A 24,933-nucleotide genomic window follows, 5' to 3' on the forward strand; every position below is an offset into this window, starting at 1 on the left:
AATAAAGTTTGAAACAATAGACCAGTAGGTTTATCAGTTGTACAAACATTTATTTTAACAACGTCAATAAATCTGTTGCGTGAACACTTGTCAAAGCAGAGTCAGCATGGATTCAGGAAATGGAAATACACCTCACCAAACTGTGGACGTATTGTGAAGCTTGTTACTAACAAGAAAAATACAATGGGCCGGATTCTCCGACCTCACCCCGTGGCTGGGATTCTCCGACCTCACCCCGTGGCTGGGATTCTCCGACCTCACCCCGTGGCTGGGATTCTCCGACCTCACCCCGTGGCTGGGATTCTCCGACCTCACCCCGTGGTTGAGAATACGAACATACAAATTAGCAGCAGCATTGGGCACTCAGCCCTTTGAGCCTGCTCCATCATTCAATAAAATCAAAGCTGGGGAAGTTTAGACAGGTGGGAGTTGTCTGAATAAAACAGATTCTGAATAAAACAGAAACTGAATAAAACAGTGTGGAATCCTATAATGTAAATTGAAACCAAAAGAGAAAATGCTGGAAAATCTTAGCGGGTCTGGCAGCATCTGTGAGGAGAGAAAAGAGCTGATGTTTCGAGTCCAGATGACCCTTTGTCAAAGCTCGTCAGCTCTTTTCTCCCCTTACAGATGCTGCCAGACCTGCTGAGATTTTCCAGCATTTTCTCTTTTGTTTCAGATTCCAGCATCCGCAGTAATTTGTTTTCATATAATGTAGGTTGAAGTTGTATAATGTTGCGTTACAAACGTGACTACAGTTCACCCTCCGTCATTGGCCTTGGAGCACATTGAGATATCCTTGAAGTCAGTGAATATTCTATTGAAACAGTGTCTTTTTGAATCCAAATATACTTAAATCGTATGATGTAGAGCTTAGTGATGCCTTTTGGTGTAATAGCCTGAATGTGTGGCTACTAGCCATGTTTTAAAAATAACATGATACAGATTTCCTTTAACGTATCTTATCAACCATGGTAATTTCATGTAACATAATTAATCTCACATTATAGTCATTCTTGCACATTGTTGCTCATGGAGTTATAAATACCAGAGGTCCAAGCAAGAAAGAATTGAACAGGCCAAAGGAACATGCCTGCAACAAAAGGCAGAGCAAGATGATAGCAATGTAAAAATGAGTCATAAAACAAAGATTACGATACTCGGGGAAACCAGTGGCAGCCTGTATTGAATGGGATTGGCTCTCGTGTGCTTTTGGATATTTCATCTCCTGTCTCTGCTTCACCCTTTCTTCCCCCAGTGCAACTAACGAGGTCCGAATTGCCAGAGCACCAACAATTTATACTGCACGAGAAGAGAGTGCTGATTGGTTGGCAAGTAGACTCTGATTGGAAGAGCTGTTGCCATAGAGAATGCATCAGGGAACAGTTAACTGCCAAACCTGAATTTAACCAGGCAGGTTGACTCTGATTGGTGAAGGTGTGATGTGGAGATGACAGCGTTGGACTGGGGTGGGCACGGTGGGGGGTCTCACAGCACCAGGTTGGGGTCCAGCAGGTTTGTTTGGGAGCCTGAGACTCCGAAAGCTCGTGCTGCCAGGTGGGCCTGTTGGACTTTGGCCTGGTGTTGTGAGACTTCTTACTGTGAAGGCATTGCCATGGGCACATGTTCACACATTGCGGGGCGGCACGGTAGCACTGTGGTTAGCACTGCTGCTTCACAGCTCCAGGGACCTGGGTTCGATTCCCGGCTTGGGTCGCTGTCTGTGTGGAGTTTGCACATTCTCCTCGTGTCTGCGTGGGTTTCCTCCGGGTGCTCCGGTTTCCTCCCACAGTCCAAAGATGTGCGGGTCAGGTTGACTGGCCATGCTAAAAAATTGCCCTTAGTGTCCTGAGATGTGTAGGTTAGAGGGATTAGTGGGTAAATATATAGGGGGGTCGGGCCTGGGTGGGATTGTGGTCGGTGCAGACTCGATGGGCCGAAGGGCCTCTTTCTGTACTGTAGGGTTTCTATGATTTCTATGATAATGAGGTGAAAGAATAAGGATAACTGTCACTGGAAGAAGGAATAGACGGATAGGATTGAATATATTACAGAAGCCCCATCAGGAACAAACTGCAGCAACTCATCGAAACAACAAAAATCACACTGACAAATTCAAAAAGAGCACCAAGCAATTAGAAGGTGTTTTTTTAGGGACTGGAGTAACGTTTATAGTGGGACTCTCCAGGGATTGGTGCTGTGATCCTAGCTTTTCTTCCTGCTGGGTATTAATGACTGACCACTTCAAAACGTGTGGATGAAATGAAGCTTGACGGTATTGTCAAGGTCTATCCTTATCCCTGGCAAAAATAACCGGGGTGAGGCATGGGGCAGGAACACTGAATTCAACCTCAATGGCTCCAAATAAACCTGAATAAAATAATTAGGAAAATTACCATCAGGACAAAGTGGAAAGGGTAAATATTTAAATCTTTAACATCAGTTAATGTGCCTACAAAAACCCTGCTTAAACACACATATTGTAAAAGGATGGAGTACTGGCAACGGGAGGAATCACCAATATCAGATATTCTGAAACAGACAGGGGGAATCCCACAGCAGTGACCTTTGACCCCGCTGTAGCAATCCCGCCCGGTCATGTGACCTGTCCAAGATGGCTGCGCGCAGTGTGTTCCGAGCAGCTTTGTTCCGGGACCGAGTAGCGCTGGTGACGGGCGGAGGCACCGGGATCGGCGCGGCCGTGGCCGCCGAGCTGCTGGCATTAGGTTCGCTTTAAATATTCATGCAACAGATTAGAGGCAACAAAATCATCAGAAAATCCGCGATTAGAGAGATCCCAGAGTTAGCAACAATCAACAGGTCCTCCTGTTACTGAGTGACCCTTACCCTGAATAAACAGTGACTCTGTACAGTTACACAGTGAGTGATCCTAACCCTGCTGAATAAACAGTGACTCTGTACAGTTACACAGTGAGTGATCCTTACCCTGAATAAACAGTGACTCTGTACAGTTACACAGTGAGTGATCCTAACCCTGCTGAATAAACAGTGACTCTGTACAGTTACACAGTGAGTGATCCTTACCCTGAATAAACAGTGACTCTGTACAGTTACACAGTGAGTGATCCTTACCCTGCTGAATAAACAGTGACTCTGTACAGTTACACAGTGAGTGATCCTTACCCTGCTGAATAAACAGTGACTCTGTACAGTTACACAGTGAGTGATCCTTACCCTGCTGAATAAACAGTGACTCTGTACAGTTACACAGTGAGTGACCCTTACCCTGAATAAACAGTGACTCTGTACAGTTAGTAAGAAGTTTAACAACACCAGGTTAAAGTTCAACAGCTTTATTTGGTAGCAAATGCCACTAGCTTTCGGAGTGCTGTCCCTTCGTCAAGTGGAGTGGAGAGAGACACAAACTCAATTTACAGCATAATGATTGGAATGCAGTCTTTACAGATAATTAAGTCTTAAAGGTACAGACAATGTGAATGGAGGGAGCATTAAGTACAGGTTAAAGAGATGTGTATTGTCTCCAGCCAGGACAGCCAGTGAGATTCTGCAAGTCCAGACAAGCTGTGGGTGTTACAGATAGTGTGACATGAACCCAAGATCCTGGTTGAGGCCGTCCTCATGTGTGCGGAACTTGGCTATCAGTTTCTGCTCAGCGACTCTGCGTTGTCGTGTGTCGTGAAGGCCGCCTTGGAGAATGCTTACGCGAAGATCAGAGGCTGAATGCCCGTGACAGTTCTATGGTTCTAATACACATCTCTTTAACCTGTGCTTAATGCTCTCTCCACTCACATTGTTTGTACCTTTAAGACTTGACTATCTGTAAAGACTGCATTCCAATCATTATTCTGTAAATTGAGTTTGTGTCTCTGTGCCCTGTTTGCATCATGACTATCATCGACACCGCAAACTGCCGGCTCCAAGTGGAGAGGATCGCCAAGAAGATCGCGCAGGCAGATTTCCACTCCATCTGACGAAGGAGTAGTGATCCGAAAGCTTATGGTATTTGCTACCAAATAAACCTGTTGGACTTTAACCTGGTGTTGTTAAACTTGTTACTGTGTTTACCCCAGTCCAATGCCGGCATCTCCACATCATGACTCTGTACAGTTACAGTGAGCGATCCTTACCCTGCTGAATAAACAGTGATTCTGTACAGTTACACAGTGAGTGGACCTAGTACTGCGGAATGAGCTTGGTCAGGTCATCAAAGTTTTAGTGGGGGAACATGTGGCGAACAGTGACCACAATTCTGTAAACTTTCGGATAGTCATGGAAAAGGATGAGTGTTGTCCTATGGGTAAGGTGCTGAATTGGGGGAAGGCTAACTACAGCCGGATTAGGCAGGATTTGGTGGCTGTTGATTGGGAGAGGCTGTTTGAGGGTAAATCCACATCTGGCATGTGGGAGTCTTTTAAGGAGCAGTTGATAGGAGTGCAGGACAGGCATGTGCCTGTAAAAAGGAAGGACAGGAAAGGTAGGATTCGAGAGCTGTGGATAACCAGAGAAATTGTGGGTCTAATCAAAAAGAAAAAAGAGGCATACATAAGGTCCAGGCAGCTAAAAGCAGATGAAGCACTGGAGGAACACAGAGAAAGTAGAAAAGAACTCAAACAGGCAGTTAGAAGGGCAAAAAGGGGTCACGAAATGTCCTTGGCAGACAGGATTAAGGAGAATCCCAAGGCATTTTATACATACGTTAGGAACAAGAGGGTTGTCAGAGAAAGAGTCGGACCTCTCAAGAACAAAGGAGGGGAATTATGCTTAGAACCCAAGGAAGTAGGTGAGATCCTAAATGAATACTTTGCATTAGTATTCACAAAGGAGAGGGACACGTTGATTGGTAGTGTCTCAGAGGGATGTGTAGACCCATTAGAACAAATCGCAATTACAAGGGAGGAAGTGTTAGGTGTTTTAGGAAGCATTAAGGTAGACAAATCCCCAGGGCCAGATGGCATCTGTCCTAGATTACTGAGAGAGACAAGAGATGAAATTGCTGGGCCTCTAACAGAAATCTTTGTTTCTTCATTGGACACAGGTGAGTTCCCAGAGGATTGGAGGAAAACAAATGTGGTCCCGTTATTTAAGAAGGGTAGCAAGGATAACCCGGGTAATTATAGGCCAGTGAGCTTGACATCCATGGTAGGGAAATTGTTGGAGAAGATTCTTAGAGATAGGATCTATACACATTTAGAACTGAATAGTCTCATTAGCGATAGACAACATGGTTTTGTACGAGGGAGGTCATGCCTCACAAATTTGGTTGAGTTTTTTGAGGAGGTGACAAAAATGATTGACAAGGGAAGGGCCGTGGATGTCGTCGACATGGATTTTAGTAAAGCATTTGACAAGGTCCCTCTTGGCAGGCTGGTGCAAAAGGTTAAATCTCATGGGATCAAAGGTGAACTAGCGAGATGGGTACAGAACTGGCTTGGCCATGGAAGACAGAGGGTAGCAGTGGAGGGGTCTTTTTCTGATTGGAGGTCTGTGACTAGTGGTGTTCCGCAGGGCTCTGTACTGGGACCTCTGCTGTTTGTGATATATATAAATGATTTGGAAGAAGATGTAGCTGGTCTGACTAGTAAGTTTGCGGATGACACAAAGATTGCTGGAGTTGCGGATAGTGATGAACATTGTCAGAGAATACAGCAAGATATAGATAGGCTGGAAAATTGGGCGGAGAAATGGCAGATGGAATTTAATCCAGATAAATGTGAAGTGATGCATTTCAGTAGATCTAATGCAGGGGGGAGCTATACAATAAATGGCAGAACCATCAGGAGTATAGACAGAGGGATCTGGGTGTGCAAGTCCACAGATCCTTAAAGGTGGCAGCACAGGTGGAAAAGGTGGTGAAGAAGGCATATGGCATGCTTGCCTTTATTGGACGGGGATAGAGTATAAAAGTTGGCATATGATGTTGCAATTATATAGAACGTTGGTTGGGCCACATTTGGAATACTGCGTCCAATTCTGGTCGCCACACTACCAGAAGGACGTGGAGGCTTTGGAGAGAGTACAGAGAAGGTTTACCAGGATGTTGCCTGGTATGGAGGGTATTAGCTATGAGGAGCGATTGAGTAGACTAGGGTTGTTCTCCCTGGAGGTTGAGGGGCAACCTCATAGAAGTTTATAAAATTATGAAGGGCATAGATAGGGTGAAGCTTTATCCCAGGTCAGAAATGACAAACACAAGGGGTCACAAGTTCAAGGTAAGGGGGGCAAGGTTCAATACAGATATGCGGGGGACGTATTTTACACAGAGGGTGGTGGGGGCCTGGAATGCACTCCCAAGCAAGGTGGTTGAGGCAGACACGCTAGGATCATTTAAGACTTATGTAGATAGCCACATGAACAGACTGGGAATAGAGGGATACAAACGGATGGTCTAGTTAGGAACACATGATCGGTGCAGGCTTGGAGGGCCTGTTCCTGTGCTGTATTGTTCTTTGTTCTTTGTACCCTGAATAAACAGTGACTCTGTACAGTTACACAGTGAGTGATCCTTACCCTGCTGAATAAACAGTGACTCTGTAGTTTCAGTGAGTGATCCTTACCCTGAATAAACAGTGACTCTGTACAGTTACAGAGTGAGTTTTGACTAACGGAATAATTGTTGACCCTGTGTACTGGAAATGACAGTGTCTGCTTTGAATCTTTATTGTGTCCGTTTCCTGTTGAATTTGCAAGGAAATGATTGATGTGAATTTGTTTTTCTATTTCTAATGGAATGACTGTAAGAATCGCTGATTTTCAGCTATTTTCCCCTTTTGCTCAGTGTGTAAATTTGCTCCTGGTTTAATCTCCTCAGAATGTAACGTTGTGATTGCATCTCGGAAAATAGAGAGGCTGAGGGAAGCAGCACAGCGACTCTCAGCGTCAGTTCCTCCTTCCAGTTCTGCAAAGATCACCCCAGTTCAATGTAACATTCGCAAGGAGGATGAGGTATTTCATGTGTCTTTACATCCTCAATTCTCGGTGCGGTCTCTCTGGGGAGTAGCTTCCACCCAGTAATGGGAGCATCCGTCTGTACTTGGAATTGTACAGCACTAAAGGAGACCATTCAATCCATCATGTTGGTACTGGCTCTTTGAAAAAGCTATCCAATTAGTCTGTTAAGACCCAGGCCAATTACTCCAAGGTGTGTTGTGAAGTTAGCCTGGACCCTAAGTTTTACATTTGATTTTAGGGTGAACACAAGGTGTTTCACTCCAGGTACGATTCAAGTGACCCGCTAGGAAGCTTTTGTCAAACAAAGTTTATTTAAGAACACAGAATAAAACAAAAAGAATTAGCCTAACTTTTACCAATTACAAGAGTTAAACATGACACAGTATAACTCCTAACAGCTAGCTATCTCTTGTTCTAATGTAAAGCAATATCCCACAGATGTACACCCTTCTTCAGCTTAGCACAAAAGCAAGTATGCTCATGTGATGCTGGATTTCCAGCTTTTTTAACACTTCTGGACAGTGAAGCCAGCAGTTGTTTATAGAGAACAATATATCCTCCAAAGAGGAAAACCTCAGAGAGGTAAACCCAGTCACCGGCAGCTTCCAACACAGCAACACTTAAACAGCAAAAACTCCAATTCCAGAGATAGGGAAAAAACAGTGCTCTTTCTCTTAACCTCAAGCAGCTTCTGAAAACAAAACTTAAAGTAGAATGCTCAGTGCAAAATGGCTGTCCCTCAGTCACATGACATAGCATGTCAATCACCGCCAATCAAGCTCTACTCAGAAATCCCAAGGGAACATTAAAACCACAGAACACTGCATTAGTTCAGATTAAAATCAACATCTTATCCATTATACTGCTTCAGTAACAATAAAGGGCACCAGTTACAGACAACATGGTGCCGACAAAACATCCTGTAGGGAAACATGATTAAAATACATTTCGTAAAGGCACAGTAAAGAACAAAGAACAGTACAGCAAAGGAACAGGCCCTTTGGCCCTCCAAGCCTGCTCCGATCAGCTTGTCCTATCAAGACCAACTGCTTATATCCCCGTCTGTTCATGTGTCCATCGATACGTCTTAAATGTCGCTAATGTATCTGCCTCGACCACCTCACTTGGCAGTGCATTCCAGGCCCCACCACTCTCTGTGTAAAAATCTTCCCCCGCACATCTTCACTGAACCTTTCCCTCCTTATCTTGAACTTGTGCCCCACTGTAATTGTTATTAGTGCTGTCTCAAGTCCCACTCCCACTTTTTCCTTTCCCCAGAGCCCTGCAATTACTTCATTTTCAACGTTCTATCCAATAACTTCTTGACAGTTCCTGTTGAATCTGCTTCCACCGCCCGGCCAGGCAGCACCTTCCCAATCACAACAACTCGCTCCATCAAAACAAAATCCTCCTCATCTCCCCTCTCTAATTCTGTTGTCTTCACCCTGTGTCCCTCGGGTTACTGACCCTCCTGGGAAGAGTTTCTCCTTATTCGATCCAAACTCGATCCTGAATTTGAAAGCCTCGATTAAATCAACCCTTAACCTTCCCTGCTCCGGGGAGAACAATCCCGGTTTCTCCAGTCTCTCCACATGAACTGAAGTCCCTCATCCCTGGGAACATTCCAGTAAATTTCCTCCGCACCTTCTCAAGGCTTTGACAAAGGGTGGTGTACAGAAATGGACACAATAATTCAGCTGGGGTCTAACCAGTGTTTTATTAAGGGTATGAAGAAAAAAAAATTAACTGCTCTCTCCACATGTCCCTCCACCTTCACTGATCTATGCACATATACACGCGTGTCCCTCTGCTCCTGCACACCCGTAAGAATTTTACACCTTATTTTATATTCTCCCGATCAAGGTACATCACCTCACATTTCTCCACATTAAATTTCATCTGCCACCTATCGGCCCACTCCACCAACTTGTCTCTGTCCTTTTGAAGTTTATGATGTGGAGATGCTGGCGTTGGGCTGGGGTGAACACAGTAAGAAATCTCACAACACCAGGTTAATAGAAACAAAATATTGAGGATGCTGGAAATATAAACTGAAAACACAAAATGCTGGAAAAACTCAACAGGTCTGGCACTGTCTGTGGAGAGATGTCACTTCATAACGATCGAGTCTATAAATCCTGGAGGCCATTTGGCCCATCATGTCTGCACTGGCTCACCAAACGAGCATCATGATTTAGTGCCATTCCCCTGTACCCTGGGGGTGGCACAGTGGTTAGTACTGCTGCCTCACAGCGCCAGGGGCCCAGGTTCGATTCCAGCCTCGGGTCACTGTCTGTGTGGAGTCTGCACGTTCTCCCCGTGTCTGCGTGGGTTTCCTCCGGGTGCTCCAGTTTCCTCCCACAGTCCGAAAGACGTGCTGGTTAGGTGGATTGGCCGTGCTAAATTCTCCCTCAGTGTACCCGAACAGGCACCGGAGTGTGGCGACTACGAGATTTTCACAGTAGCTTCATTGCAGTGTTAATGTAAGCCTTACTTGTGACACTAATAAATAAACTTTAAACCCCGCACAGTTTCTATTCAAATGACCCTCTAAAATATGTGTCCACCACACTTTCAAACAGTGCATTCCAGACCCAATCCACTCGCTGTGTGAAATACATCTTTCTCGTATGACATTTCATTCTTTTGCAAATCACTTTAAATCTGTGCCCTCTCGTTCTTGATCCTTTTTTGAGTGGGAAAGGTTTCTCCCTATTTAATCTGTCCAGCTCCCTCGCGATTTTGAACACCTCTAGTAAATCTCCTCTTAGCCTTCTTCTCTCCAACCTATCCTCATCACTGAAGTTTCTCATGCCTGGAACCAATCTTGTAAACCTCTTCTGCACCCTTTCCATTGCATTCACATCTTTCCTTTCGTGTGTTGCCCAGAACTGTACACAATACTCTCGCTGAGGTCTAATTAGTCTCTTGCATAAGTTCAGCATTCTCTAGTACTCTATTTCCCAATAATAAAGCCCAGGATACTGTAGACTTTATTGGAGAGGCGATGGTCCAGTGGGATTATCGCTAGACTTTTAATCCAGAAACTCAGCTAATGTTCTGAAGACCTGGGTTCGAATCCCGCCACGCCAGATGGTGGAATTTGAATTCAATAAAAAATATCTGGAATTAAGAATCTATTGGGCGGCACGGTAGCACAGTGGTTAGCACTGCTGCTTCACAGCTCCAGGGACCTGGGTTCGATTCCCAGCTTGGGTCACTGTCTGTGTGGAGTTTGCACATTCTCCTCGTGTCTGCGTGGGTTTCTTCCGGGTGCTCCGGTTTCCTCCCACAGTCCAAAGATGTGCGGGTTAGGTTGATTGGCCATGCTAAATTTTCCCCTTAGTGTCCTGGGATGCGTAGATTAGCGGGTAAAATATGTAGGGATATGGGGGTAGGGCCTGGGTGGGATTGTGGTCGGTGCAGACTCGATGGGCCGAATGGCCTCTTTCTATACTGTAGGGTTTCTATGATTCTATGTTTCTATGATACTGATGACGATGAAACCATTGTCGGGAAAACCCATCTGATTCACTAATGTCCTTTAGGGAAGGAAATCTGCCGTCCTTACCCGGTCTGGCCTACATGTGACTCCAGAGCCATAGCAATGTGGTTGACTCTCAACTGCCCTCTGAACAAGGGCAACTAGGGATGGGCAATAAATGCTGTCCAACCAGCGATGCCCATGTCCCAGGAATGAAGAAAAAAAATTAACTGCTCTCTCCACATGTCCCGCCACCTTCACTGATCTATGCACATATACACGCGTGTCCCTCTGCTCCTGCACACCCGTAAGAATTTTACACCTTATTTTATATTCTCCCGACCAAGGTACATCACCTCACATTTCTCCACATTAAATTTCATCTGCCACCTATTGGCCCACTCCACCAACTTGTCCCTGTCCTTTTGAAGTTTATGATGTGAAGTTGTCGGTGTTGGACTGGGGTGAACACAGTAAGAAGTTTCACAACACCAGGGTAAAGTCCAACAGGTTTATTTGGAATCACGAGGTTTCGGAGCGCTGCTCCTTCATCAGGTGAGTGGAGGTTAGTTCACAAACACAGCCAACCTCCACTCACCTGACGAAGGAGCAGCGCTCCGAAAGCTAGTGATTCCAAATAAATTGGACTTTAACCTGGTGTTGTGAGACTTCTTATTTTTGAAGTTCTCATAGTTTACAATGCTTCCAAGTTTTTTGTCATCGTAAACTTTGAAATTGTCCCCCGCACAACGAGATATTGATCATTAATACAAAACTGGAAAAGCAAGGATCCCAATACCAACCCCTGGGGACTTCCACTGCAAACATTTCTCCAACCTGAAAAGTACCCATTGACCATCACTCCCTGCTTCCTATTACTCAGCCAGTTTTGTACCCAGCTTGTTACGGTCAGTCGATGATAATCCTTGTCCTCCCTGTGACTTCCTCTGTTCAGGTGAGGAATTTGATGAAGGTGGCCTTACAGTTACACGGCCACATTGACTACCTGGTGAACAACGGAGGGGGCCAGTTTCCCAGTCCTGCCGAAAACATCTCAGCCAAAGGTTGGCACGCGGTGATCGAGACCAACCTGACCGGAACATTCTACTGTTCCAGAGAAGGTAGAAGCATCAGGACCCCAGGAGGAGGAACATAAAACTGAGGGGAGGTGGGGACCGAGTGTGAGTGTGAGTGTGTGTGTGAGAGTGTGAGTGTGTGTGTGTGTGTGAGTGTGTGAGTGTGAGGGTGTGTGTGAGAGTGTGTGAGTGAGTGTGAGAGTGTGTGTGTGAGTGTGTGTGAGTGTGTGTGTGTGAGTGTGAGTGTGTGTGTGAGAGTGTGAGTGTGTGTGTGAGAGTGTGAGTGTGAGTGTGTGTGTGTGAGTGTGTGAGTGTGAGGGTGTGTGTGAGAGTGTGTGTGAGTGAGTGTGAGAGTGTGTGTGTGTGTGTGTGAGTGTGTGTGTGTGAGTGTGAGGGTGTGTGTGAGAGTGTGTGTGAGTGAGTGTGAGAGTGTGTGTGAGTGTGTGTGTGTGAGTGTGAGGGTGTGTGTGAGAGTGTGTGTGTGTGAGTGAGTGTGAGAGTGTGTGTGTGAGTGTGAGAGTGTGTGTGAGTGAGTGTGAGGGTGCGTGTGTGTGTGAGAGAGTGAGTGTGTGTGAGTGTGTGTGTGTGTGTGAGAGAGTGAGTGTGTGTGTGTGTGAGTGTGTGTGTGAGTGAGTGTGAGGGTGTGTGTGAGAGTGTGTGAGAGTGTGTGTGAGTGAGTGTGAGGGTGTGTGTGAGTGTGTGTGAGTGAGTGTGAGGGTGTGTGTGAGTGTGAGAGAGTGAGTGTGTGTGAGTGTGTGAGTGTGTGTGTGTGAGTGTGAGGGTGTGTGTGAGAGTGTGTGTGTGTGAGTGAGTGTGAGAGTGTGTGTGTGAGAGTGTGAGAGTGTGTGTGAGTGAGTGTGAGGGTGCGTGTGTGTGTGAGAGAGTGAGTGTGTGTGAGTGTGTGTGTGTGTGAGAGAGAGTGTGTGTGTGTGTGAGTGTGTGTGTGTGTGTGTGAGAGTGTGTGTGTGTGTGTGTGAGTGTGTGTGTGAGGTGAGTGTGAGGTGTGTGTGTGGAGTGTGTGGGTGTGTGAGAGTGGTGTGGGGTGTGTGGTGTGTGTGTGTGTGGGGGGGGGTGTTTGGGTGGGGGGGGGGGGGATTTGGGAGTGGGGGGGAAGGGGATTTGGGAGTGGGGGGGAGGGGGATTTGGGAGTGGGGGGAGGGGGATTTGGGAGTGGGGGGAGGGGGATTTGGGAGTGGGGGGGGATTTGGAGAGGGGGGGGGGGGGGGGAGGGGGGGGGAGGGGGGGGGTGGGGGGGAGGGGGGATTTTGGGAGTGGGGGGGAGGGGGATTTGGGGAGGGGGGGGGGGGGATTTGGGAGGGGGGGGAGGGGGATTTGGGAGGAGGGAGGGGGGATTTGGGAGGGGGGGGGGAGGTGCGAGCACATGCTGTGGTGCGGAAGTCAAGGAGACAGAAGGTTATCAGGAGATAAATTGCCCAGTGTGGGGGTGAGGGGTTTGTGGAGGTGCGTCGGAGGGTGTGTGGGAGAGGCAGCTGTGGATGAGGGAACGCGGTGGAGGGTTTAGGAGTGGATGAGTGGAGGGGAGGATGGAGTGTAAGGGAGAGGATTGTGAATAGAATAATATCGGGTGTGGATAAGGAGGGGGTGGTAGGTGGGTTTACGGGTGTGGGAGTGTGAGGGTGTATTCCAGTGGCTGTGTTTGGGAGTAGGAGATGGAGAGGGTGTGGGAGAGGTGGGGGGGGGGAGGGGCGGGGGGGAGGGGGGTAGTGGGGAGTGGGTTGGGTGTGGGAGAGGTGCGGGGGGGGAGTAGGGAGTGGGTTGGGGTTGGGGGGGGTGCTGGGGGAGGAGTGGGGAGTGGGTTGAGTGTTGGAGAGGTGCGGGGGGTGGGGGGGGGAGTGGGGAGTGGGTTGGGGTTGGGGGGGGTGCTGGGGGAGGAGTGGGGAGTGGGTTGGGTGCAGGAACGGGGTTCGCTGAGTCCCAGACTCCCAGTTGGGTTGAAATGTATTTGTTGGGTTTATTGGGGATCGGATCCGGACTGGGAGTCGGGATGAACAGAGTTCCCGGGATCTTCTCCAGTCTCTGAGCGAGATCTCTGTGTGTTCCAGTGTATTCCGCTTGGATGAAGGAGAATGGCGGCGCCATTGTCAACATTGTGGCAGACATGTGGAAAGGATTCCCAGGAATGTCGTAAGTGTCTCTGTGATCAGTTCCAGGGATGTGGAGCAGCCAATGAATGGATTAGGGAGAAATCAGGTATACCTCAGAGCCTTGTGTCAATTTGGGACGGTGTATCTCAGTGCTGTGTTTGGGATGGTGTATCTCAGTGCTGTGTTTGGGATGGTGTATCTCAGTGCTGTGTTGGGACGGTGTATCTCAGTGCTGTGTTGGGACAGTGTATCTCAGTGCTGTGTTTGTGACGGTGTATCTCAGTGCTGTGTTTGGGATGGTGTATCTCAGTGCTGTGTTTGGGGCGGTGAATCTCAGTGCTGTGTTGGGACAGTGTATCTCAGTGCTGTGTTTGTGACGGTGTATCTCAGTGCTGTGTTTGGGACGGTGTATCTCAGTGCTGTGTTGAGACGGTGTATCTCAGTGCTGTGTTTGGGACGGTGTATCTCAGTGCTGTGTTTGGGACGGTGTATCTCAGTGCTGTGTTTGGGACGGTGTATCTCAGTGCTGTGTTTGGGATGGTGTATTTCAGTGCTGTGTTTGGGATGGTGTATCTCAGTGCTGTGTTTGGGATGGTGTATCTCAGTGCTGTGTTTGGGACGGTGTATCTCAGTGCTGTGTTTGGGATGGTGTATCTCAGTGCTGTGTTTGGGACGGTGTATCTCAGTGCTGTGTTTTGGACAGTGTATCTCAGTGCTGTGTTTGGGATGGTGTATCTCAGTGCTGTGTTTGGGACGGTGTATCTCAGTGCTGTGTTTTGGACAGTGTATCTCAGTGCTGTGTTTGGGACGGTGTATCTCAGTGCTGTGTTTGGGACGGTGTATCTCAGTGCTGTATTTGGGACAGTGTACCTCAGTGCTGTATTTGGGACAGTGTATTTCAATGCTGTGTTTGGGATGGTGTATCTCAGTGTTGTGTTTGGGATGGTGTATCTCAGTGCTGTGTTTGGAACGGTGTATCTCAGTGCTGTGTTTGGGATGGTGTATCTCAGTGCTGTGTTGGGACGGTGTATCTCAGTGCTGTGTTTGGGATGGTGTATCTCAGTGCTGTGTTTGGGATGGTGTATCTCAGTGCTGTGTTTGGGACGGTGTATCTCAGTGCTGTGTTTGGGACTGTGTATCTCAGTGCGGTGTTTGGGATGGTGTATCTCAGTGCTGTGTTTGGGATGGTGTATCTCAGTGCTGTGTTTGGGACGGTGTATCTCAGTGCTGTGTTTCAAATGGTGTATCTCAGTGCTGTGTTTGGGATGGTGTATCTCAGTGCCTTGTTTGGGATGGTGTATCTCAGTGCTGTGTTTGGGATGGTGTATCTCAGTGCTGTGTTTGGGACGGTGTATCTCAGTGCCTTGTTTGGGATGGTGTATCTCAGTGCTGTGTTTGGGATGATGTATCACAGTGCTGTGTTTGGGACAGTGTATCTCAGTGCTGTGTTTGGGACAGTGTATCTCAGTGCAGTATTTGGGATGGTGTATCTCAGTGCTGTGTTTGGGATGGTGTATCTCAGTGCTGTGTTTGGGACGGTGTATCTCAGTGCTGTGTTTGGGATGGTGTATCTCAGTGCTCTGTTTGGGACGGTGTATCTCAGTGCTGTGTTTGGGACGGTGTATCTCAGTGCTGTGTTTGGGATGGTGTATCTCAGTGCTGTGTTTGGGATGGTGTATCTCAGTGCCATGTTTGGGATGGTGTATCTCAGTGCTGTGTTTGGGACAATGTATCACAGTGCTGTGTTTGGGACAGTGTATCTCAGTGCGGTGTTTGGGATGGTGTATCTCAGTGCTGTGTTTCAAATGGTGTATCTCAGTGCTGTGTTTGGGATGGTGTATCTCAGTGCTGTGTTTGGGATGGTGTATCTCAGTGCCTTGTTTGGGATGGTGTATTTCAGTGCTGTGTTTGGGACGATGTATCACAGTGCTGTGTTTGGGACAGTGTATCTCAGTGCTGTGTTTGGGACGGTGTATCTCAGTGCTGTGTTTGGGACAGTGTATCTCAGTGCCGTATTTGGGACGGTGTATCTCAGTGCTGTGTTTGGGATGGTGTATCTCAGTGCTGTGTTTGGGAAGGTGTATCTCAGAGCTGTGTTTGGGACGGTGTATCTCAGTGCTGTGTTGGGGACGGTGTAACTCAGTGCTGTGTTTGGGACGGTGTATCTCGGTGGCGTGTCTTTGTATTGGAGTGTTTTGCCCTTTCGGCTGTGCAGTACCTGGAGATGGTGTGTGAAATGCGAGTGAGGTACCCTCCATGAACTGGATTGCGATCAGCCTGAATCTCAGGCGGTGCTGATATTTAACCCTCACGTTTCCTGTTGTTTATTTAAAGGCACACAGGAGCAGCGCGAGCAGCTGTGGACAATCTGACCAAGAGTCTGGCCATTGAGTGGGCGTCCAGTGGAGTTCGTGTCAATGCTGTCGCTCCTGTAGGTGTATCTGTGTGCACAGTGTGTTTATGTTCTGTGGAAGCTTGGCTAAGGATCTGTTTATATCTGTGTGTGGGGGGTGGGGGGGTCCCCGTCTCCCCCAGGTATCAGGGCCAGTCTCACAATACACACCAAGTATAAATCTGTTTGGGGCAGACGGGTGGGGGGCAGACGGGTGTGGGGCAGACGGGTGGGGGGGCAGATGGGCGGGGGGGCAGACGGGTGGGGGCAAATGGGTGGGGCAGACAGGTGGGGCAGACGGGCAGTGGGCAGATGGGCGGGGGCAGACGGGCAGAGGCGGACGGGCGGGGCAGATGGGCGGGGGGCAGACGGGCGGAGGGCAGACGGGCGGGGGGCAGACGGGTGGGGGCAGACGGGCGGGGGGCAGACGGGCAGGGCAGATGGGTGGGGGGCAGATGGGCAGCGGGCAGATGGGCGGGGGGCAGACGGACGGAGGGCAGACGGGCAGGGGCAGACGGGTGAGGGGCAGACGGGCGGGGGCAGACGGGCAGGGGGCAGACGGGCGGGGGGCAGACGGGCGGGGGGCAGTGGTATTGTTTTTGGATGTAGTAACCCAGCGGCTCAGGTGACTGCTCTCATCCCCCCCACGGGCAGCTGGTGGAATTTAAATCCAATGAATAAATCTGGAATATAAAGCTCGTCTCAGTAACGGTGACCATGAAACCATCATCGATTGTCGGAAAAACCCATCTGGTTCATTAATTTCATTTAGGGAAGGAAATCTGCCGTCCTTACCCGGTCTGGCCTACATGTGACTCCAAGCCACAGCAATGTGGTTGAGACTCAACTGAAACGGCCGAGTGAGAGACACTCAGTCCGAGGGCGCTGAGGGATGGGTAATTAACACAGGGCGAGGCGGCGACACAGACTGTTGTGTCTGGCTCCCTCGCTCTCAGTCTCTGACTCTGTCTCCCACTCCCCGGACAGTTTCACTCTGCTTTTCACTGACGTTGCGCTCTCGTTCACTCTCTCGTTCCTCTGTAGCCAGTTCGATAAAAGGGGGTTTTCTTCCATGTTTTCCTGAAAGCTCGGGGGACGTTCCCGTGACTCTCTCATTAACTCCGATTTCTCTCTGTTTATCAGGGAGTCATTTTCTCTGAAACTGCAGTTGCCAATTACAAGGAGGTGGGACCTGCGATGTTCAAAGGTTATATTCCGAAAATCCCAGCCAAGAGACCCGGAATCCCAGAGGAGGTGAGATCCTAAGGCTTGGACTACAATGTTGGTAAATGTGAGCTCATCCATTTTGGTGGGAATAACAGCAAAATGGACTGTTATTTAAATGGTAAAAATTGCAGCATGCTGCTGTGCAGAGGGACCTGGGTGTCCTTGTGCAGGAATCTCAAGGAGTTGGTTTGCAGGTGCAGCAGGTAATTAAGAAGGCAAATTTTGTCCTTCATTGCGAGAGGGATGGAGTTTAAAAACAGCGAGGTTATGTTGCAGCTGTATAAGGTGCCGGTGAGGCCACACCTGGAGTACTGTGTACAGTTTTGGTCTCCTTACTTGAGAAAGGATATACTGGCACTGGGGGGGGGGGGGTGCAGAGGAGATTCACTAGGTTGATTCCAGAGTTGAGAGGGTTGGCTTATGAGGAGAGACTGAGTAGACTGGGGTATACTCATTGGAGTTCAGAAAAATGAGGGGAGATCTTATAGAAACATATAAGATTATGAAGGGAATAGATAAGATAGAAGCAGGGAAGTTGTTTCCACTGGCGGGTGAAACTAGAACTAGGGGGCATGGCCTCAAAATAAGGGGGAGCAGATTTAGGACTGAGTTGAGGAGGAACTTCTTCACCCAAAGGATTGTGAATGTGTGGAATTCCCTGCCCAGTGAAGCAGTTGAGGCTACCTCATTGAATGTTTTTAAGGCAAGGATAGATACATTTTTGAGCAGTAAAGGAATTAAGGGTTATGAGGAGCGGGCAGGTAAGTGGAGCTGAGTCCACAAAAAGATCAGCCATGATCTTATTGAATGGCGGAGCAGGCTCGAGGGGCCAGGTGGCCTACTCCTGCTCCTAGTTCTTATGTCTTGGATTGCACTGACCCAGTACACACAGTTACAAGGCCATTCTGCCCACCTGTCCGTGCTGGCCCTGTCCTCCACACAAGCAGATTGTTCCAATTGCATTTCTCCCCATTTCCATATCCCTTCAGTCCTTGTTCCTTCACCTTTCTCCCCAGTTTCTGCCTCAGCACAAAGCCTGGGTGAATCTCTGACTCACAACTCTCTGTGTGTGAAGTCTTTTTAAATCAATTTACAGGATGTGGGCGTCGCTGGCTGAGCCAGCGTTTATTACCCATCCCTAATCGTCCCTTGAGAAGGTGGTGGTGAGCTGCCTTCCTGAACCGCTGCAGTCCCTGTGGTGTAGGTACATCCACAGTGCTGTTATGGAGGGAGTTCCTGGATTTTGACCCAGCGACAGTGAAGGAACGGTGATATATTTCTAAGTCAGGACGGTGAGTGACTTGGAGGGGAACCTCCAGGTGGGGGTGTTCCCAGGTATCTGCTGCTCTTGTCCTTCTAGATAGTAGTGGCTGTGGGTTTGGACGGTGCTGCCTAAGGAACCTTGGGAGTTCCTGCCGTGCATCTTGTAGATGGTACACACGGCTGTTACTGTGTCGGTGGTGGAGGGAGTGAATGTTTGTGAAAGGGATAGCGATCAAGTTGGCTGCTTTGTCCTGGATGGAGTCGAACTTCTTGAGTGTTGTTGGAGCTGCCCTCATCCAGGCAAGTGGGGAGTATTCCATCACACTCCTGACCTGCGCCTTGTAGCTGGTGGACAGGCTTTGGGGAGTCAGGAGGTGAGTTACTCGCCGCAGTATTCCCAGCCTCTGGCCTGCTCTGGCAGCCACAGTATTGTTGACTGGACACTCCAGAGCGACGCCAAGAGCGTGGGTTCAATTCCCGTACCAGCTGAGGTTATCAATGAAGTCCCCACCTTCTCAACCTTACCTCTAATCTGAGGTGTGGTGACGCTCAGGTTAAATCACCACCAGTCAGCTCTCCCCCAGTCTGTGCGGAGTTTGCACGTTCTCCCCGTGTCTGCGTGGGTTTCCGGTGTGAGAGGAAACTGGGTGCTCCGGTTTCCTCACACAGTCAAAGACGTGCTGGTTAGGTGCATTGGCTGTGCTAAATTCTCCCTCAGTGTACCCGAACAGGCCTCGGAATGTGGTGACGAGGGGATTTTCTCAGTAACTTCATTGCAGTGTTAATGTAAGGCGACTTGTGACACTGACGAATAAACTTGACACAAAGGGGCGAATATAGAACATAGAACATAGAAAGCCACAGCACAAACAGGCCCTTCGGCCCACAAGTTGCGCCGATCACATCCCCACCTCTAGGCCTATCTATAGCCCTCAATCCCATTAAATCCCATGTACTCATCCAGAAGTCTCTTAAAAGACCCCAACGAGTTTGCCTCCACCACCACCGACGTCAGCCGATTCCACTCACCCACCACCCTCTGAGTGAAAAACTTACCCCTGACATCTCCTCTGTACCTACCCCCAGCACCTTAAACCTGTGTCCTCTCGTAGCAACCATTTCAGCCCTTGGAAATAGCCTCTGAGAGTCTACCCTATCCAGACCTCTCAACATCTTGTAAACCTCTATCAGGTCACCTCTCATCCTTCGTCTCTCCAGGGAGAAGAGACCAAGCTCCCTCAACCTATCCTCATAAGGCATGCCCCCCAATCCAGGCAACATCCTTGTAAATCTCCTCTGCACCCTTTCAATGGCTTCAACATCTTTCCTGTAATGAGGTGACCAGAACTGCGCGCAGTACTCCAAGTGGGGTCTAACCAGGGTCCTATAAAGCTGCAGCATTATCTCCCGACTCCTAAACTCAATCCCTCGATTAATGAAGGCCAGTACGCCGTACGCCTTCTTGACCGCATCCTCCACCTGCGAGGCCGATTTAAGAGTCCTATGGACCCGGACCCCAAGGTCCTTCTGATCCTCTACACTGCTAAGAATGGTACCCTTCATATTATACTGCTGCTTCATCCCATTGGATCTGCCAAAATGGATCACCACACACTTATCCGGGTTGAAGTCCATCTGCCACTTCTCCGCCCAGTCTTGCATTCTATCTATGTCTCGCTGCAACTTCTGACATCCCTCCAAACTATCCACAACACCACCTACCTTGGTGTCGTCAGCAAACTTACCAACCCATCCCTCCACTTCCTCATCCAGGTCATTTATGAAAATGACAAACAGCAAGGGTTATGGCTTGTCTAGTTCAGTTTCTGGTCAATGGTAACCCACAGGATGTTGATGGAGAGGGAATCGGTAATGGTGACTGGACGTCAAGGGGTGATATATTTATATACCGTCAAACATTTAATCTTCTCTCTACAGCCCCTGACTTCTGGACTGCAGCGGTTCAAGGAGGCAGCTCATCACCACCTTCAGGGCAATTAGGGATGGGGCAGTAATAATTTTGGCCTCGCCAGCGGCAACCACATCCCAGGAAAAGTCTGTTTCTAACAACTCATTCCCATTTGAAACACTTTGTCCTATCAGCAGGTACAGGATTTTCCAGACTTTCTAACGGACGATTATTGTGACTCTTATCCACTGACACCCAATATTCCGACTGCTACATTTTACAGACACTCCCATTCTCTGCCTCCAGATATTCCCAAACTTCCCGCAATGTTTTCTGTTCCCACCCCCAGGTTGCCGCTGTTGTTTGTTTCCTGCTTTCACCGGGAGCCTCGTTCATCAGTGGGGAGACGGTGAAGGTCGACGCTGGTCAGAGTCTGTACCAGAGTCCGTGGGAGATTCCCGGTAAGGACAACAGCATCTCAATGTTCAAATTGTCACCACATTCCCCACCCCTCCCTCCCAGCACCCAGAATGGGACAGCATTGGCAGACCCTGTAACTACGGTGCCCTTCCTTCACCTCGAACAGTGAACAATGGCAGGCTATTCGACTACAGTGGGCATCACAGCCCAGCCTGATCCTGATTTCCAGCGATCCGCAAATCCTCTGTGTCCACAGAGACCAGCCTCACCTCAGTGGGTCAGTGCTTCAGGTTCGGAGCCAGTTTTAGGAGTCTGGGTGTGGTGACTGGCGGTGAACTGGAGTTAACATTTAAGATCCAAGTGCCAGGCTTGATCTGGTGGGCCTGTGCCAGCCAGGTGTGGGTCTCACTCCAGAGATTTCAACCCATCATCCAAACTGACCCTTCCAGTGCTGAACTGAGGGACTGCGGCACTGTCAGAGGTGCCGCACCATCGAGGGTGCTGCACTGTCGGGGGGGCTGCCCTGTCGGGGGGGCTGCACTGTCGGGGGTGCTGCCCTGTCGGGGGTGCTGCCCTGTCGGGGGGGCTGCACTGTCGGGGGTGCTGCCCTGTCGGGGGGGCTGCACTGTCAGAGGTGCTGCACCATCGAGGGTGCTGCCCTGTCGGGGGGGCTGCACTGTCGGGGGTGCTGCCCTGTCGGGGGGGCTGCACTGTCAGAGGTGCTGCACCATCGAGGGTGCTGCCCTGTCGGGGGGGCTGCACTGTCGGGGGTGCTGCACTGTCGGGGGGGCTGCACTGTCGGGGGGGCTGCACTGTCGGGGGGGCTGCACTGTCGGGGGTGCTGCCCTGTCGGGGGTGCTGCCCTGTCGGGGGTGCTGCCCTGTCGGGGGGGCTGCACTGTCGGGGGTGCTGCACTGTGGGGGGAGCTGCACTGTGGGGGGTGCTGCACTGTCGGGGGGGCTGCACTGTCGTGGGTGCTGCACTGTGGGGGGAGCTGCACTGTCGGGGGTGCTGCACTGTGGGGGGTGCTGCACTGTGGGGGGTGCTGCACTGTGGGGGGTGCTGCACTGTCGGGGGGGCTGCACTGTCGTGGGTGCTGCACTGTGGGGGGAGCTGCACTGTCGGGGGTGCTGCACTGTGGGGGGTGCTGCACTGTCGGGGGAGCTGCACTGTCGTGGGTGCTGCACTGTCGGGGGTGCTGCACTGTCGGGGGGGCTGCTCTGTCGGGGGGGCTGCACCATCGAGGGTGCTGCCCTGTCGGGGGTGCTGCTCTGTGGGGGGTGCTGCCCTGTCGGGGGGGCTGCACTGTCGGGGGTGCTGCACTGTCGGGGGTGCTGCACTGTCGGGGGTGCTGCCCTGTCGTGGGTGCTGCTCTGTCGGGGGTGCTGCACTGTCGGGGGTGCTGCTCTGTCGGGGGGGCTGCACTGTCAGGGGAGCTGCACTGTCGGGGGTGCTGCACTGTCGGGGGTGCTGCTCTGTCGGGGGTGCTGCACTGTCGGGGGTGCTGCTCTGTCGGGGGTGCTGCACTGTCGGGGGTGCTGCACTGTCGGGGGTGCTGCTCTGTGGGGGGTGCTGCACTGTCGGAGGTGCTGCACTGTCGGGGGGCTGCACTGTCGGGGGTGCTGCACTGTCGGAGGTGCTGCTCTGTGGGGGGTGCTACTCTGTCGGGGGTGCTGCACTGTCGGGGGTGCTGCTCTGTGGGGGGTGCTGCTCTGTCGGGGGTGCTGCACTGTCAGGGGAGCTGCTCTGTCGGGGGTGCTGCTCTGTGGGGGGTGCTGCTCTGTCGGGGGTGCTGCACTGTCAGGGGAGCTGCTCTGTCGGGGGTGCTGCTCTGTCGGGGGTGCTGCTCTGTCGGGGGAGCTGCTCTGTCGGGGGTGCTGCTCTGTGGGGGGTGCTGCACTGTCGGGGGGGCTGCTCTGTCGGGGGTGCTGCACTGTCGGGGGGGCTGCACTGTCGGGGGTGCTGCACTGTCGGGGGTGCTGCACTGTCGGGGGGGCTGCCCTGTCGTTGGGAATAAACAGAGACCCCGGCCGCCCTGTCGGGTGAACAGAAAAGATTCCACTGTCAATATTCAGATAAAAGCAGTGGACGTGTCTCCAGGTCCTCGACTAACACTTGTCCTCAGAGAGATTATCCAATCATTGCTCCGAGTGACGACCTGCTGTGTTACTAACACTGGCAGCCCCTGTCCCTGTGTTTCAATAGTAACTGCATTCTGCCACTCTCTCACTGGCTGGAAAGCACTGTGCAGTGTCAGGATGTTGGGGAAGGTGTCACAGAATCCCTGCAGTGCAGGAAGAGGCCATTTGGCCCAGCGAGTCCATACTGACTCTGACAGAGTACCTTACCCAGCCCGCACACCATCTTATCCACGTAACCTCCTGTATTCACCCCATGGATGTCCTTAACCCGGACATCTTGGGACAGTAAGAAGTCTCACAACACCGGGTTAAAGTCCAGCAGGTTTATTTGGCAGTACCTGTTGGTCTTTAACCTGGTGTTGTGAGACTTCTTACTGTGCCCACCCCAGTCCAATGCCGGCATCTCCGCATTCTTGGGACACTAAGGGGCAATTTAGCATGGCCAATCCACCTAACCTGCGCGTGTTTGGAGTGTGGGAGGAAACCCACGCAGACACGGGGAGAATGTGCAAACTCCACACAGACAGTGACCCAAGCCGGGAATCGAACCCGGGTCCCTGGCGCTGTGAGGCAGCAGTGCTAACCACTGTGTTGTTGTTTTTTTAAATAGATATTTGAACTTTAAACGGCAGCAATAAAGTATGTCATCAGCCTCCAACACTTGTCAGTGTTAGAATCACAGCGACACATTATAGATCACAGTTCCCACGTTCACAGAGAGATTCTCTGACCGCCAATTGTTTTAAACTCTTAGATCACGACCGCTGGCCGCCTTCTCCCGAAAGCAGGAACTCAGAAATTCTGGCTGCTTTTCTCTCCGGAAAACTTCCCTCAAAATTATGAGCATTTCGGGAATCACCGACAGGACATGACGCCATTGTCCAGGATTGTTAATTATTTACTTACCGTTTATATTGATCTGTTGTGACAGTTTTTATAGAAATTCTAACCCAACAAATATCAAAAAAAATAAAATGAAAGAATTCATCACACTGAATAACTGATTCTTCAACAGAGGTAAAAGCAGCCTTAAACTTGGAATTTTAATTACATCCATCCAAACTACACCGGGTTCTTGGATAAAACGAAAGCGTGAGAATATAAGTGAAGTTTAGTAATATTTCTCAAAGGCCTGGTTGGTTCACAGCTGGAGTCACATCTCCACATCTGGGCGTCACGCTGTACAAAGGTCTTGGGAGTTTCTCACACATTCAGCAGCTGTTACTCTGCGGACACCAAATAAACTGCATTCTGGAGAAGAGTCGCATTCAACTCGAAACGTTAACTCTCTCTCCACAGATGCTGCCAGACCTGTTGAGTATTTCCAGCCCTGTGAGTTTGTAATGATATAAAATTGGCTTCATTTCCCTGCGTGGAATTGATTGAGGGTATGTTGGATTTTAAACCAGGCGGGTTAGAAACATTATCCACTGGTGGGTGTGGAATGGAGGCCACGGACATAATGTTCCAATTAGATCCAGGCCACTCAGCAGAGAATTTATAAACTACATTTTATCAAGACATTGTTTAAATCTGGACCGCTCGGAGGTGCAAACACAATTCATTTTTTAAAATCTGAGACCAGGGGATTTTTGTGAAGTGAGGCACGGGTGGGTGGACAAAATTAACGATCACCAAAATCCCACTGAATGACAGCAGGTTAGAGGGGCTGAATGGCAGCCTCGACTTTATAGGATGAAGGACCATCCCACTCAAACTGCTCCCCATCGCTGTCCCCATCAAACACTCCCAGGACAGGTACAGCACGGGGTTAGATACAGAGTAAAGCTCCCTCCACACTGTCCCCATCAAACACTCCCAGGACAGGTACAGCACAGGGTTAGATACAGAGTAAAGCTCCCTCTACACTGTCCCCATCAAACACTCCAACAACAGGTACAGCACGGGGTTAGATACAGAGTAAAGCTCCCTCTACACTGTCCCCATCAAACACTCCCAGGACAGGTACAGCACGGGGTTAGATAC

At 49.9% G+C, this 24,933-nt stretch overlaps 1 protein-coding gene across 1 annotated transcript; it reads left to right on the forward strand.

Moving 5' to 3' along the window:
• The first annotated feature begins 2,604 nt into the window (after positions 1–2,604).
• On the forward strand, positions 2,605–23,942 carry pecr (peroxisomal trans-2-enoyl-CoA reductase). Its single transcript, XM_078227824.1, has 8 exons — positions 2,605–2,726; positions 6,791–6,924; positions 11,370–11,535; positions 13,554–13,635; positions 15,930–16,026; positions 17,131–17,241; positions 20,736–20,847; positions 23,702–23,942. The coding sequence occupies exons 1-8, from the start codon at positions 2,615–2,617 to the stop codon at positions 23,788–23,790; spliced, it is 903 nt and encodes a 300-aa protein (XP_078083950.1). The 5' UTR covers positions 2,605–2,614; the 3' UTR covers positions 23,791–23,942.
• Positions 23,943–24,933: the final 991 nt, after the last annotated feature.

The sequence above is a fragment of the Mustelus asterias genome, chromosome 14 (assembly GCF_964213995.1).
Source record: "Mustelus asterias chromosome 14, sMusAst1.hap1.1, whole genome shotgun sequence".
NCBI lineage: Eukaryota > Metazoa > Chordata > Chondrichthyes > Carcharhiniformes > Triakidae > Mustelus > Mustelus asterias.

Excerpts from the sequence above, each read along its gene's own strand:
- pecr (XM_078227824.1), top strand. The coding sequence starts at position 2,615 with ATGGCTGCGCGCAGTGTGTTCCGAGCAGCTTTGTTCCGGGACCGAGTA. Across the intron at positions 6,925-11,369 it reads ACATTCGCAAGGAGGATGAG|GTGAGGAATTTGATGAAGGT; the intron begins GTATTTCATGTG and ends TCCTCTGTTCAG. Across the intron at positions 13,636-15,929 it reads AAAGGATTCCCAGGAATGTC|GCACACAGGAGCAGCGCGAG; the intron begins GTAAGTGTCTCT and ends GTTTATTTAAAG.